This window comes from Dasypus novemcinctus, chromosome 15, assembly GCF_030445035.2.
Source record: "Dasypus novemcinctus isolate mDasNov1 chromosome 15, mDasNov1.1.hap2, whole genome shotgun sequence".
NCBI classification, from domain to species: Eukaryota; Metazoa; Chordata; class Mammalia; order Cingulata; family Dasypodidae; genus Dasypus; species Dasypus novemcinctus.
The window spans coordinates 12848601-12864153 of record NC_080687.1 but is presented as its reverse complement, the minus strand read 5'-3'; the positions used below and the strand labels follow the sequence as shown (position 1 = coordinate 12864153).

The 15553-nt window shown below is 37.7% G+C and overlaps 1 protein-coding gene and 1 pseudogene across 1 annotated transcript in view; one reads left to right on the top strand and one right to left on the bottom strand.

The window, feature by feature from the left end:
* The window catches only part of LOC101414600 (phospholipid-transporting ATPase IB-like), a 207597-nt gene that overhangs the window by 126484 nt on the left and 65560 nt on the right, over nucleotides 1–15553 (bottom strand). Inside the window, 1 exon segment of the mRNA XM_058276906.2 lies at nucleotides 14823–14900. Coding sequence (XP_058132889.2) covers nucleotides 14823–14900 — 78 coding nt within the window.
* Nucleotides 5828–6430, top strand: LOC105745614 (small ribosomal subunit protein eS7-like; annotated as a pseudogene).

Here is a 15553-nt window from a genome sequence, read left to right as displayed (position 1 = left end):
ATTCCTTGTAACTCTAGCAAATTCAAAAAAAAAAAAGAAATGGATAATTTCCTAGCAAAAATAAATAAATTACCAAAATTAAAACAAGAAGGTAAGATTGGATAGGTGAATAAAGATCTATTGAAAAAAGGCAAAAGAGATCATCAATTTTGTGCCATATAAATAACATGAACCAACCTTCTGATGAAAAGAAGCATGATGCAGGATAAAATATAAAAATTTCATTTTGTAAATACATCAAAAAGTTGTCTAGAAGTAAAAAATTCATAGAGGTAAAATGCAGAATAAACCATGAGAGGTATGTGATTACCAAAGTAAGCTTTTTTTTCCAGAAGTGTCAAACCCAGAAAGCAAATGTTTTCACCATGAAGGTTGCATATAATTCAGGATTCAAAGATTAGAGCATAAAGCTACCTTAGGTAGACAATTTAATAGAAGAATCCCTATAAATTTGGCCATGGGAACAACCCCTCAAAATAAAGGAGAAAAAAAAGTAAACCACTGAGCAGAAAGGGATGGCAAAGGGATGCTTCAGTCTTGATAGTGATGGAGGGAAAATACATTTCTCTTAAGAGTTTCATCACAAGCTGGCTTTTCTAAGGGGTTCTAGCTCAAATTCACACCACCTGTGTGTCCAAAACATGTAAGTGGAGACTGTAAGTTAAAGTGGTCTCAGGAAACTGGCAGAAGTAAATTCAAATCCTTTCTATAGAAAGGCAACTCAACTCAGCCTTCAAGGAATTCCCACAGAAAAAAAATACCAGGGACCACGGGACCACAATCAAAACAAGGCATCCTAAGTGAGAACCAGGAGAAAACCAGAAACAGAATCAGATGCACATAATTCAGATATTGTAATTATTAGAAACAGCATATCTAAAACTAGGATTAATGTGTTGTTTTTAAAAGAAGTTTGGGCAGAAAATGGAGGAGTTGATTAATGTGTTGTTGTTTTTAAAGAAGTTTGGGTAGAAAATGGAGGAGAAGTGAACCAACCAATAAGCTGGCAAAAAGTGACAGAATCAATGTTTTTTGAACTCTGGATGCTAATTCAGTATTTATGGCAGTGAGGTGAGTGCTTAATGGAGGAAGAAGCTGTGAACATTCCCTAAGAGCATGTGTGGCACTTTTTCTGACCAGTTGATCATCCTCCATTTTCTAGCTTAGCAGAAGCTGTGAAAATGACAGCCTATCTTCTTGGTGTAGCTTGCTGATGCCAGGGTGGGTAATACAGACCTTATTCTTGAAAAACTGGGGTTTTGCACGATGACCTGCCTGATAGTTCTCTGAGGGACAAGCACAGAGGTTTTCCTTTGTTTTGCACCCCTTGAGCTTGAGTGGCTTTCTTGGTGGTACCCGTCAGAAACATTTGAAGACACGTGGCTGCCTGGAGAAAGGGGCTGATAGGGGCCAAGCAGCCTGGAAAAGAGGAGTCTGAGGAGGTGGGTGCTTGGGGTAAAAAAGCTTTGATGGGCTACTGAGTGTGATGTGCATGCACATGCTCAGAAAAGGCCTGTGAATACCCTAGACTTGTACCTGCAGCTGATCCTTGGGCTCCTTGAGAGCAGGAAGTGAAGGCTAAGGCAGAATTATAGGCAGCCGAGCCTTGAAGGAGTACCCCAGCTCAAAGCCAACTGCAAAGACAGGGGAAGTTTTCTTTCTTTTCTTTTTGGCTCCAGGCATTTAAAGAAATCTCTGTCATGTCACTGTCTAATCACAGAAATAAAAAAGCAGAGATTTTAGTGACCACACATGGCAAGAATACAGCTATTGCAAAATAGTTTGGAAAAATCACTAAACAAATGGATGACTGGAACCCTACGCAAACAACAAGCGCAAACCCTAGGGAGAGGAGAGAAATTTATTTCCAGAGTTACCACATAATATTTCAAAATGTCCACTTTTCAACAACAACAAAAAATTATAAGGCCTATAGAGAAATAGGAGGGTATAGTTCACAGGAAAAGAAAAAAAGACATTGACTGAATCTGTTTCTGAGGAACTCCAGATATTGGACTTACTAGAGAAATCAACTGTCTTAAACATGATCAAAGAGCCGAGGGAAACCTTAGACAGAAAACTAAAGGAAACTAGGAGAAAGTGTATGAACAAGTAGGGAATATCAATAATGAGAAAGAAATTGTAAAAGGAATAAAATAGAAACTCTGGAGGTTTTGCTGAAGTGAAAAATTTACTAGAGGGCATCAACAGCAGATTTGATCAGGCAGAAAAAAGAATCAGCAAACTTGATGATAGGACTATTGAAGTTATATACTGAGAGAAGAATAAAGAAAAAATGGAGAAAAATGAACAGAGCCTGAAGGACACCACCAAGCATACAAACATAGATATTCTGGAGTCCCAGAAGGAGCAGAAAGAGAAAGGGTCAGAAATAATATTTGAAGAAATAATGACTTAAATTAACCCAAATGTAAAGAAAGACATTGAATCTATATGTCCAAGAATTTCAACAACTCCACATAGGAGAAATTCAAAGAATCTACATTGAGACATATTATATTCACTGTCAAAAGCTAAGAGCAAAGAGAGAATCCTGAAAAGAACAAGAGAAAAATGACTCATCACATATGAGAGATCCACGGTAAGATTAACAGCCAATTTCTCAACAGAAACCCAGAAATCATGGAGGCCAGAAAGCAGTGGAATGATGTATTTGAAGTGCTGGGGGGAACAAAGAGCTGCCAAAAAGGAATCCTATATCCAGCAAAACTGTCTTTTAAAAATGATGATGTTTCCAATCAACCAAGATAGCAGTGTAAAACACTCCAGGTACTGTACTCCCACAGAATCTTTAAATGACAAGGAAAAACTGGCAGAGCCATCTTCCTCAAAATTCCAAAAAACAGTTAAAGGATTGTAGGGCCAAATAGAAAACACAGCTTTAAAAACAGTAGTAGAAGCTCGTAGCACCCTTGCTATTTCCTTCCCTATCTCTTCCCCAGCACAGAGTAGAGCCAGCCAATATGCAGTCCCATTATGAGTCCCTGGCCCTGTTCCAGAGGGAACCTTGGAATCCCTATGTGCATACTGTGATGCTTTCATATAGGTGCCAAACTATTGGGTGACAACCTGAAATTCTGACCAGGACACTGGTCTCTGGCTTGCCCTCCCAGAAGTTGCCCTTCAGAAAGAGGGAGCTTATGGACGATAAATCACTGTAAGAGTAACACAAAGCAGCCTGCTTAAAAAGATCACTACCTTTAAGAAACTCAATTGAGTTCCCAGAAAGGGGAAAACCTATTTCATAGGGACTAGAGGGGGCACTGGAGTTCCTGTAAATTGTGATTCCTAAGGTCATATGCAAGCATAAACCCAGGACAAGATGCAGGCTCAGAAGGAACAGAGAACACTCTGCACTTCACTTTCACCTTGGGTTAATATTCTTGATCGGAGGGCTAAACTCTGAAGGAGCACAACAGCCAACACAGAGCTAATTTGCAAAGACTATAAAGATATTTTTGCATTGGTTTGTTTTTGTTAGCTCCTGGCACTCAAAGAAATCACAGCCATATCACTGGCTGGATTCAAACTTAAGGAACAGACACTCTGGGGCTAAATTCCAAATTCAACACATTAAATAATAAAATGTACAGTGTGCAACAAAGAAACAGGAAATAATAGTGCATCCAAAGAAACAAGATTAAAATTCGAAGACCATCAATGAGGATCAGCCTTTAGACACACTGGAAAAAGACTTCAAAAAATATATATCCTCAATGTAACTCAAGGAGATAAAGGACTACACAGAGAATGAATTAAAGGATGTCAGGAAAACAATGAATGATCAGTAACAGAAACTCAATGAAAAGATAGAAATTTTTAAAAGGAACCAAACAAATACTGGAATTGAAGACCACAGAAGCTGAAATGAAAAACTCCCCCAAGGGTTTCATCAGCAGATTAGAACTAACAGAAAAAAATGTTCAGAGAACTAGATGACAAGACAATTGAAATGATTTGGGCTTATAAACGGAAAGAAAGAAGAGTGAAAAAAGTGAACAGATCCTAAAAGAACTGTGGGACACCAAAATATGCATTTTGGTAGTCCCAGAAGGAGAACAAGAAAAAGGGACAGAAAGAATATTCAAGGAAATAATTGCATAAAAGTTCCAAATTGTAATGAAAGGCATGAATATGCATATTCAGTAAAACTAATGAAGCCCAACAGGGTAAACTAAAAAAAACAAAAACAAAAACAAACGCGTAGCAGTAATCAAACTGTCAAGAACAAGGAGAGAGTTCTTAAAGCTGTAAAAGAAAAGCAATGTGTTATGTACAAGGGAGTCCTGTAAGATTAAGTGCTGATTTCCCTTTAGAGACAAGAAAGCAGTGGAATGAAATATTTAAAGAACTGAAAAATACCTACTAATGAAGAATTTTATATCCAGTGAAGCTGTCTTTCAAAAATGATTGTGAGATTAAGATATTCCCAGATAAACTAAAGCTGAAGGAATTCATCACCACTGGACCTTCATCTTAAACAATACTCTAGAGAGCTGTTCAGATTGAAAAGAACACTAGACAGTGAACTGACGTGGCATAAAGAAATAAAGATCTCTGGTAAAGCCATCTGGGTATTTATAAATGCCAGTACTCTTGTACCCTATTGTATTGTATTTTTACTTCTTACAATTTCTAAAACACAAATGCATAAAAAGTAATGACATATCTATGATTTGGGGCATGCAATATGTAAAGATAATTTGCAAGAAATACAAAAAGGAGGACAGAGGATTATAGAAAGGGCGTATGTATATACTGCTGAAGTTAAGTTGGTAGCAAATCAAATGTGATTATTATAGATTTAAGATGTTAAATATAAGCTCCAAGATAACCACAAAGAAAATATATGGAAAAATATATACAGAAAGAAATAAGAAGGGACTCAAATGGTACAATACAGAAAATTAAATAAATATGAAAATAGGCACTAGCAGAAGAAATGAGCAACAAAAAACTTGTAAAACTTAGAAAGACCAAGTAGAAAAATGACGATGTCCTGCATTATCAATAGTTACTTTAAAATTAATGGATAAATCTCTAGAGTCAAAAGACCAAGATTTGAAGGATGAATTTTTTTAAAAGCATGATCTAACTATATGCTGTCTAAAATAGACTCAGTTTTTATATAAAGACTGAAATAGGTTGAGAGTGGAAAGATAGAAAAATACATTCAAAATAGTAACTTAAAAAGAGCTTGGATAGTTAATACCTATTTGACAAAATATATTAAAGTAAAAAACTGTTACAAGAGACAAAGGACATTACATATTGAAAAATGGTTAATTCATCCAGATATAACAATTATAAATAAATGTGCATCTAACAACAGAGCCTTAAAATATACGAAGCAAACATTGAAAGAACTAAAGGGAAAAATATACAGTTCTGCCATAGTAGTTGGAGACTTCAATTCTCCACTTTCAGTAACGGATAGAACATATGGATAAAAAGATCTATGAGGAAACAGAGGACTTCAACAACAGCATAAAATAACTAGAGAATATTCCACCAAAAAGAACAGAATATAGATTTTTCTCACACGCAAAAGATAATTTCTCCAGGAGAGGACAGGTGTTAGGTCCAACAAGTCTCAATAAATTTTAAAAGACTGAAATCATACCAAATATCTTCTCTGATCAGGATGGAATGAAGCTAAAAAATAATAGAAGAAAAACAGGAAAATTCACAAAAATATGGAAAATAAACAACACAGTCTCAAAGATACAATGAGTTAAAGAAAAATCACAAGAATAATTAGAAAATATTTTACTATCCTAGGCCTGCACTCTACCAAAAAAAGGCTATGTCCAGTTCAAGCACAAAGAACGTGAAACCCAGTGGCAAAAAGCCAGATGAATTTGCGTCTGACATTTCTCAGGGTCTTCTTGAGATGGAGATGAACTCTGATCTAAAGTTTCAGTTAAGGAAGCTGAATATAACAGCAGCCAAGGAAATTGAAGTTGCTGATGGTAGGAAAGCTATTAAAATCTTTGTTCCCATTCCTCCACTGAAGTCTTTCCAGAAATCTAAGTCCAGCTAAGTATGTGAATTGGAGGAAAAGTTCAGTGGAAAGCATGTTATCTTTATTGCTCAGAGGAGAATTCTGCCTAAGCCAACTTGAAAAAGCCATACAAAAAATAAGTGAAAGCATCCCAGAGGCTGTACTCTGACAGTGTGCATGATGCAATCCTTGAAGAGCTGGTCTTCCAACTCTTGAAAGGAGTGGGCAAGAGTAATTGTGGGAAAGAGAATCCATGTAAAGCTGAATGGCAACTGGCTTATAAAGGTTCGTTTGGACAAAGCACAGCAGAACAATGTAGAACACCAGTGTGAAACATTTTCTGGCATGTATAAGAAGCTCATTGGCAAGGATATTACCTTTGAATTTCCAGAGTTTCAGTTGTAAGCGGAAATAATAAAGTGTCATTCTCAAAAAAAAAAAAAAAAAAAGAGAGAGAAGAGAGAGAAAAGAAAAAGAAAATAATTTAATATGAATGAAAATGAAAACACAGCATATCAAAACTTATGGGATACAGTGAAAAGGTGATCAGGGGAAGTTAATTGCTTTAAATACTAACAATAACAAAAAAGAAAGATGTCAGATTAATGATCTATTTCTACAGCTTAAGAAACTAGAAAATAAAGAGCAAACTTAGCCAACAGCTAGCAGAAGGGCAGTAATAGTAAAGATTGGAGTGGAGATGAACAAAATAGAGACTAGAAGCACTTGAGAAAATCAATGAAAATTTGGTTGTTTCAAAATATCAACAAATTGGCAATCTTTTAGAAAGACTTACTAAAAAAAAAAGAGAAGAGGCAAATCACTAAAACAGAAATGAAAATGAGACATTACCCCTGACCTACAGAAATAAAATTATAAGAAATTACTGTGAACAATTATATGTTAATAAATTAGATAACCCGGATGAGATAGATAAATTCCTAGAAACATGCAAATTACCTAAAGAAGGTAATAGACTCAAGAAGACATAGAAAATCTGAATAAACCTATAAAAAATAAAGAGAATGAATCAGTAATCAGAAACCTCCCAAAAAAGAACCTCAGACCATTTGGCTTCACTAGTGAATTCTACTAAATATTTAAAGAAGAATTAACACTAGTCTCCTCAACCTGCCCTCCCCAAAAGAAAGAGGGAATGCTTCCTAACTCATTTAATGAGGCTAGTATTACCCTGATACTAAAGCCAGATGAAAATTCCACAAAAAAAAACTACGGACAAGTATACCTTATGAATATGGATGTAAAAATCCTTAACAAAATCTTATAAATCTAGATCTAACAGCATATTAAAAGGATACTAGACCATGATCAAGTGGGATTTAGCCCAGAAATTAAATGGAGGTTCAACATAAGAAAATCAATTAATGTAATATAACACATTAACATAATGAAGAGAAAAAAATTACAGTCACCTCAATTGACACAACTCAGTTGACAAACTCTAATATCCTTTCATTATAAAAGCACTCAGCAAAGTATAGATAGTAGTTTGCTACTACTCTTTCCTCAACATGATAAAAGGCATTTATAAAAATCTCACATCTTTAAATCTAACATCTTACTTAATGGTGAAAGACTGAAAGCTTTCCCTCTAAAATCAGGAACAATAAAAGGATACCCACTATCACCACTGCTAATCAACAGTGTACTGGAAATTCTTGCCAGAGCAATTAGTCAAGAAAAAGAAATACACTAAAGTAGATTTACTGGTATTCTACTATAGACTTATTATGATGGAAGAACTTATATCATTGATGTGGGGGCCATTGGAGGTTCTGAGGGCAGGAAGAAGGAAAAATAGGTATAACATGGGGGCATTTTTGGGACTTGGGAATTGTCCTGAATGACATTGCAAAGATAGATATCGGCCATTATATATCTTGCAATAACCTACAAAATTGTGCAGGAGAGAGTGTAAACTGCAATGTAAACTATAATCCATGCTTAGTGGCAATGCTCTAAAATGTGCTCATCAATTGTAACAAATGTACCATACTAATGAAGGATGTTGTTAATGTGGGAAAATGTGGGAGATGTAGGGAGTGGGGCATATGGGATTCCCCTAAATTTTTTATGTAACATTTATGTAATCTAAGTATCTTTTTTAAAAAATTAAATTAAATTAAACACTTATTTGTTTCACAAAACTTTGTAAATTAAGTGGAGATTTCCTGACCAAATTGCCAAACCAGTTAAGGCAATTAGTGGAATAGATGTAAAAAAATGATTTTCTGGAATGATTTACTATTTTCTGTGGCCTCCTGTTTTTCTGTCATTTCTTTGGTACGATTATCTAAAACACTTCATGAAATCAGAATATTTGTTTTCTGGAACCATTGACAATAATTTCGTGAAAGTTAAACCCAAGATTTGTAACTTCAAAGGACCAGAAAGACTTTTGCCTTTTTTCTCCAGCTCTACCTATTGTCTACCAAAAGAGCAATTCACTCTAATAATGATTGAAGTGTTGAATGCACAACTATGTGATTATACCAAATACCACTGATTGTACACTTTGGATAAATTGTATGCCTTATTAATATGTATCAATAAAATTGATTTGTTTAAAAAAAAAGAATTAAAAAGGTATCCAAGTTGGAAAGGAAGATATAAAACTTTCCCTATTTGCAGATGATATGATCCTATATAGAGAAAATCTTAAAAAATCTACAACAAAGCTTCCAGAGCAAATAAACAAATTCAACAAAGTGGCAAGGTACAAGATCAACACCCCAAAATCAGTAGTGTTTCTATAGACAAGCAATGAACAATTAGAAGAACAAATCAAGAAAAAAATCCATTCACAAAAGCAAGTTAAAGAATTATATACCCATGGATAAATCTAACTAAGGGTGTAAAGGATTTAAACACAGTAAACTATAAAACAGTCCTGAAAGAAATCAAGGAAGACCTGAAGAAATGGAAGGTCATTCCATATTCATGGACTGAAACACTGAATATAATTAAGATGCGAATCCTATCCAAGGTGATTTATAAATTCAATGGAATCCCAATAAAAATTCCAACAACTTTCTTTGCAGAAATGGAAAAGCTAATCATTGAATATTTATGGAATGATAAAGGGCCCAGAATAGCCAAAGACATCTTTAAAAAAGAAGAATGAAGCTGAAGGACTCATATTTCCCAATCTTAAAGCTCATTACAAAGTCACAGTAATTTAAAAAGCATAGCACTGGCACAAGGACAGACATATGAATCAATGGAATTGAACTGAGAGCTCAGAAAACAAACCTCACATTTATGGCAAGATGATTTTTGACAAGGTGGTAAAGATCACTCAATTGGAAAAGAATAATCTCTTCAGCAAATGGTGCTGGGAAAACTGGATCTTGAAAGAAAAAAAAGGAGGAGAAACCATACCTCACACAATGTAAAAAAATTAATGCAAAATGGATAACAGACCTAAATTTAAGAGCCATAACCATTAAACTCTTAGAAGAAAACATAGGGAAGCAAGTTAAGGACCTTGTGTTAGGCAATGGTTTCATAGAATTTATGCCTAAAGTATAAACAACAAAAGAAAAAATAGCTAAAAGGAACTACATCAAAATTTAAAACTTTTGTTCTTCAAAGGACTTTATCATGAAAGTAAAATAACAGCCTACACAATGAGTGAAAGTATTTGGAAGCCACATATCTGATAAAGGCTTAATATACAGAATATATAAAGAAATTCCTCAACTTAAAAACTAAAAGACAATCCAATCAAATACAGGGAAAAAGAAGGAATGGTAAGATGGTAGCAGAGTAAGAAGCTCCAAGAGTCAGCTCATCCTACAGGGCCATTAGTAATCACCCCAGTGCTATCTAAAGCCCTGCCTGGGAGACCCAAGAGACTAGAAGAGCATCCTACAACATCCTTGAAAGAATGGAAGAAGGAGACTGCCCATATGCAGAGAAGATTCGTGAGTAGTGCACACCATACCATGGAGGCCAGTGCCCATACTCCACTGGCAGCACAAGCTGCCTTGGGAGCTATTCTGTGGCTGGAGTTGGAAACTCCATTTCCCAAAACCAGGAAAGGAAGAGATGGTTAGGCACCAACTTCAGCAACTGATTAGTAAATTCAGTTGACTAAAGTATAATCCTAAGAACAGCTAAAGTTTGAACCTGTCCAAGTCAGAAAGAGGCCAGTAGCTGCCATTTTAGCTCCATCTGTGGCATGACAGGAAGCAGGGCTAATTGAAAATCACAATGACAGTAGGGAACAGCTTCTTTCCACAAAGGTCAGATTGCAGCCCTGGCCTAGGCTACAGCCCCGCCTCTGGCAGAAAGAAGCTGGTGGGACCTGCACCAGCCTCTCCAGGTACCTACAGGCACATCTGGTCAGCACACACTGAACAGTCAGACAACTGGGGCTCCATGCCTGCACCCCAATAGGATAGGAGAGGAGCTGTGTTTCCTCAACCTCTCTGAACAACTGCAGGTGCTTTCAGCCCACACAAACTGGTTTGTTGTGCACCTTGATTCCATCACTACCCCTCCAACCCCACAGGATAGGAGAAGGCTAGTCTTTCTTCAGCCTCTCTGGGAAATGGCAGGTGCTTTCAGCCTGTACAGACTGGATACTCAGGCACTGTAGCTCCATCCCTACCCCCCAAAAAGGATAAGAGGGGAGGTATGTTTCCTCAGAGTCTCTGAGTAACTGCAGGGGCTTTTGACCCACAGATACTAAATAGTCAGATACCTATAGCTCCATCCTATTCCCAAGTAAGGTAGGAGGGGAGCTGTGTTTCCTTACCTCTCCAAAAAATGGTAGGTACTCCTGGACTACTGAACTGTTGGGTGCCTGTGGAACCATGCCCACCGCCCAATAGGATAGGAGGAGGCTGGTGTTTCCTCGGCCTCTCTGAGCAACAGCAGGCACTTTTGGCCCACACAGACTGAACTGTTAGGCTTTGGTTGTTCCATTCCCACCCCCTAAAGGTCAGAAGGATAGTACTCCCTCAGCCTCTCAGGTCAACTGCAGGTGCATTCAGCCCACATGAATTAGAATGTTGGGCACTCCAGAGGGTCCAACTCACTCCTGGCAGAGAGAGATCAATGTTACATCAGTCTACCTAGGCAAATGCAGACATTTTGGACCTGCACAACATAGATTGCTGCCATACCTGCAGTTCCGTCCTTGCCCTAGGCAGGGGAAGAAGGGGCATGATGCTTCATCAATCTCTCTGGGCAATTACAGATGGCGATGGCCTGTATGACTTGGATTATTACACACAGCTGTGGCTCTGTCCCTACCCCTGACAAAGGAGAAAGGTGGGTGAAGCTTCATTGGTCCCTGGGGCAATGAGTTCAGCTTCAGCATCCACAACTTACAGTACCAACTATATCCTCAGCTCCAACTACACAGTCAGCAAGGGAGAAAGGGCAAGGAAGTCCTAACTAAGAAGAGAAACTTCACTCAGAATAAATACAACCAGTAAGCCAAATGCCAAGAGACCAACAAAAAATTACATTACACACCAAGAAACAGGAAGGTATGGCCCAGTTAAAGGAACAAGATAAGCTTCCAAAAAGGATTTGAGACAATAAATCACAGATATTCAAACAAATCTCCTTAATACATTCAATGAGATGGCTAAAGATATAAGGGATATTAAGAAGACAATGGGTGAGCACAAAGAAGAATTTGAAAGCATACATAGGAAAATAGCTGATTTTATGGGAATGAAAGGCATGATAGGTGAAATTAAAAATACCTTGGAGGCGGCAGACTTGGCCCAATGGTTAGGGCATCCATTTACCACATGGGAGGTCTGCGGTTCAAACCCCGGGCCTCCTTGACCTGTGTGGAGCTGGCCCATGTGCAGTGCTAATGTGTGCAAGGAGTGCCGTGCCATGCAGGGGAGCCCCATGCGCAAGGAGTGCACCCCGTAAGGAGAGCTGCCCAGTGCGAAAGAAAGTGCAGCCTGCCCAGGAATGGTGCAGCTCACATGGAGAGCTGACACAGCAAGATGACACAACAAAAAGAAACACAGATTCCCATGCCGCTGACAACAACAGAAGTGGACAAAAGAAGACACAGCAAATAGACACAGAGAACAGACAACTGGTGGGGGAGGGGGAGGGGAAAGAAAAGGAAGGAAGGAAGGAAGGAAGGAAGGAAGGAAGGAAGGAAGGAAGGAAGGAAGGAAGGAAGGAAGGAAGGAAGGAAGGAAGGAAGGAAGGAAGGAAGGAAGGAAGGAAGGAAGGAAGGAAGGAAGGAAGGAAGGAAGGAAGGAAGGAAGGAAGGAAGGAAGGAAGGAAGGAAGGAAGGAAGGAAGGAAGGAAGGAAGGAAGGAAGGAAGGAAGGAAGGAAGGAAGGAAGGAAGGAAGGAAGGAAGGAAATTTAAAAAAAAAAAATACCCTGAAGTCATGTAACAGCAGATTGGAGGAGGCAGAAAAGAGGACTGGTGAGCTTGAAGACATGGACTCCAAAAGCAAACATACAAAAGAACAGATGAAAAAAAGAATGGAAAAAAAAATTGAACAGGACTCAAGGAACTAAACAACAGCCAGAGATGTGCAAATATTCATTTCATGGGTGTCCCAGAAGGAGAAGAGAAGGGAAAATGGGCAGAAGGAATATTTGAAGAAATAATGGCAGGAAATTTCCTGACCCTATTGAAGGATATAGATATCGGTGTCCAAGAAGAACAACATACTCCCATCTGAATAAATCCAAATAGACCAACTCCAAGACACATACTAATCAGAATGTCAAATGCCAAAGACAAGGGGAGAATTCTGAGAGCAACAAGAGAGAAGCAATGCATAATATATAAGGGACACCCAATAGATTAAGTGCTGATTTCTCATCAGAAACCATAGAGTCAAGAAGGCAGTGGTATGATGTATTTAAGATACTGCAAGAATAAAACAAGGGGAGCAGATGTGGCTTAAGCTGTTGGGTGCCTTTCTCCCACATAGGAGGTCCTGGGTTCAGTTCCCAGTGCCTCCTAAAGAAGACAAGATGACCCAGCATGCTGATGCAGCAAACTGACACAACAAGCTGATGAACAAGCAGACACAATTAGCAGACACAAGAAGCAGATACAACAAGCAAGGAGCAGATACAGCTCAAGTGGTTGGGCACCCACCTCCCACATGGGAGGTCCTGGGTTCAGTTTCCAGTGCTTCTTAAAGAAGATGAGCAGACAGTGAGTGGACATAATGAGCACAGAAAAGAAGCGGACACAATGGGCAGAGGCAGTGAGCAGACACAACAAACAGAGACAATGAACAGACAGACGGAGCCATCTCAGGGGAGGGAGGGAATATATAAAAAGACCTAAAACATTTGAAGAACATTCCATGATCATGGATTGGAAGAGTAAATATCACTAAGATTTCAATTGATATACAGATTCAATATAATCCCTATAAAAATTCCACCAGCGTTTTTTAAAAAAATGGAAAACACAATTATCAAATTTATTTGGAAGGGTAAGGGGTCCCGAATAGTCAGAAACTTTTTAAAAAGGAAAACCAAAGTTGGAAGACCCTCGCTTCTGGACTTTAAATCATATTACCAAGCTACAGTGGTAAAAAAAACAAAAAACAAAAAAACAGAGTGGTACTGGCATAAACACAGACACATAGACCAATGGAACCAAATTGATGGTTCAGAAACAGACCCTCACATCAACTGATTTTTGACAAGCCTGTCAAACCCACCCAACTGAGTCAAAACAGTCTATTCAACAAATGATGCTGGGAGAACTGGATATCCATAGCCCAAAGAAAGAAAGAAGACCCCTATCTTACACCTTATACAAAAATTAACTCAGAATGGGTCAAAGACCTAAGTATAAAAGCAAGAAATAACGAGAATAAGCAAGCTCATAGAATCATAGAATATTGGTTACCAGGGGTAGGCTGGCAATAGGGAATGGGAAGTGAAAACTTAAAATGTACAGGGTTCCTCTTTGGAAATATTTGATAATGGATGGTGGTGATGGTAGCACAATATTGTGGACATAATTAACAGCACTGAAATGTATATCTGAATGTTGTTTGAGGGGAAATGTTGGGTTGTCTATATGGTAATAATAAAAGATTTTTTAAAAGCCATGTAACTACACTACACCGTAAACCCTAAGTTAAACCATGGCCTATAGTTAATAGCGCAATTATGAAGATGGGCTTTCATCATTTTTAACAAATGTTCCACACCAATGTAAGGTGTTAAAAATAGGGTAGTATATGGGAATCCTGTATTTTATACATGACTGTTCTATAAAACCACAATTTCTCTAAAAAAGAAAAACAAACAATAAAAGAAATGCCCTGTTCATTTAATTCTATGGAGCCAAAGTCCTTTTGAAATAAATACTTACTGAGAACTCACTGTTCAAATAATAATACTATAAAATGAGATTAGAGATGATAAATTGTATATATATATTACTGATTATAATGGCTAATTTTTACATCTTTACAAAATATAATAGACACTTGCTGAGTACCTTAATATACATTTATATTTAATCCTCATATCAACCTTATGACATAGATACTATTATTATCTCCATTTTACAGATAAGGAGCCAAGTCTGGGGAATTTATACAGGTTGCCCAAGGTCATTCTACCTGAAATACACGATGCAGTAATATCAATAGTCTGAACAAGTCATTCTTTCAAATCCCCATCTGGCTCCACAGGCGTAGCTCTAAACCACACTCTGTTTCTGATTTTGGAGCTTTAACTTTGTGTGAGCTCTCCATGAGACCCTTCACATCACATAGTCGTTTTCCTGCAAGTAGCTCTCACCTGCCCAAGCTCTTCATTTAGATTCGAAGATCTGGCCATTGCATGGGCATTACTTTCTTCAAAATGCATATCTTCATCCTGCAAAAAATGATAACTCTAACCCAAGCCAGGGAGGAGTCAGAACTAAATCTCAAATTTTCTTCAGGGAATCTATCCTGCCACTGATCTTGCAATTTGGTTGCCGTTTAGAAAGAATTCATAATGGAAGGTCTTGAACACTTGGATTTAACCTGAGCTAGTGTTGCCCATGCATTGGGAGAGTCATTACAGGAAAGGTAGTGCCATGTAGAAACAAATATGACATAGTGATGATCTGGAATTGGAACACTTGGCTTTCAAATTCTGGGTCTGCCTCAGACAAGCTGTGGGACCTTGAGTAAGTTAATCAATATCTCTGTGCTTCAGCTACTACATCTATAAAATGGGTGTAACAGCACAGCTCTCACAGCACTCTAGTGAAAATTAGATGAGACTACATTTGAAAGCACTGTCTCACATCACAGTTGTTAAAATAATATTCACCTTCAAACAAGGGCAATTCAATGATGTATTGAAAGGACATTTTAATATATGGCATTTATCAATAATTTTGTTTCAAAGAAAAAAATTTAAGTAGCTAAAAATGGCAATACCACATTCTGATTGGAAAATCAGTTCAATCCTAACTTACTGATTATTAACTGCAATCAGTACATGGTTGTCACCTGAAAAGCTTCTATTTCATCTGAAGT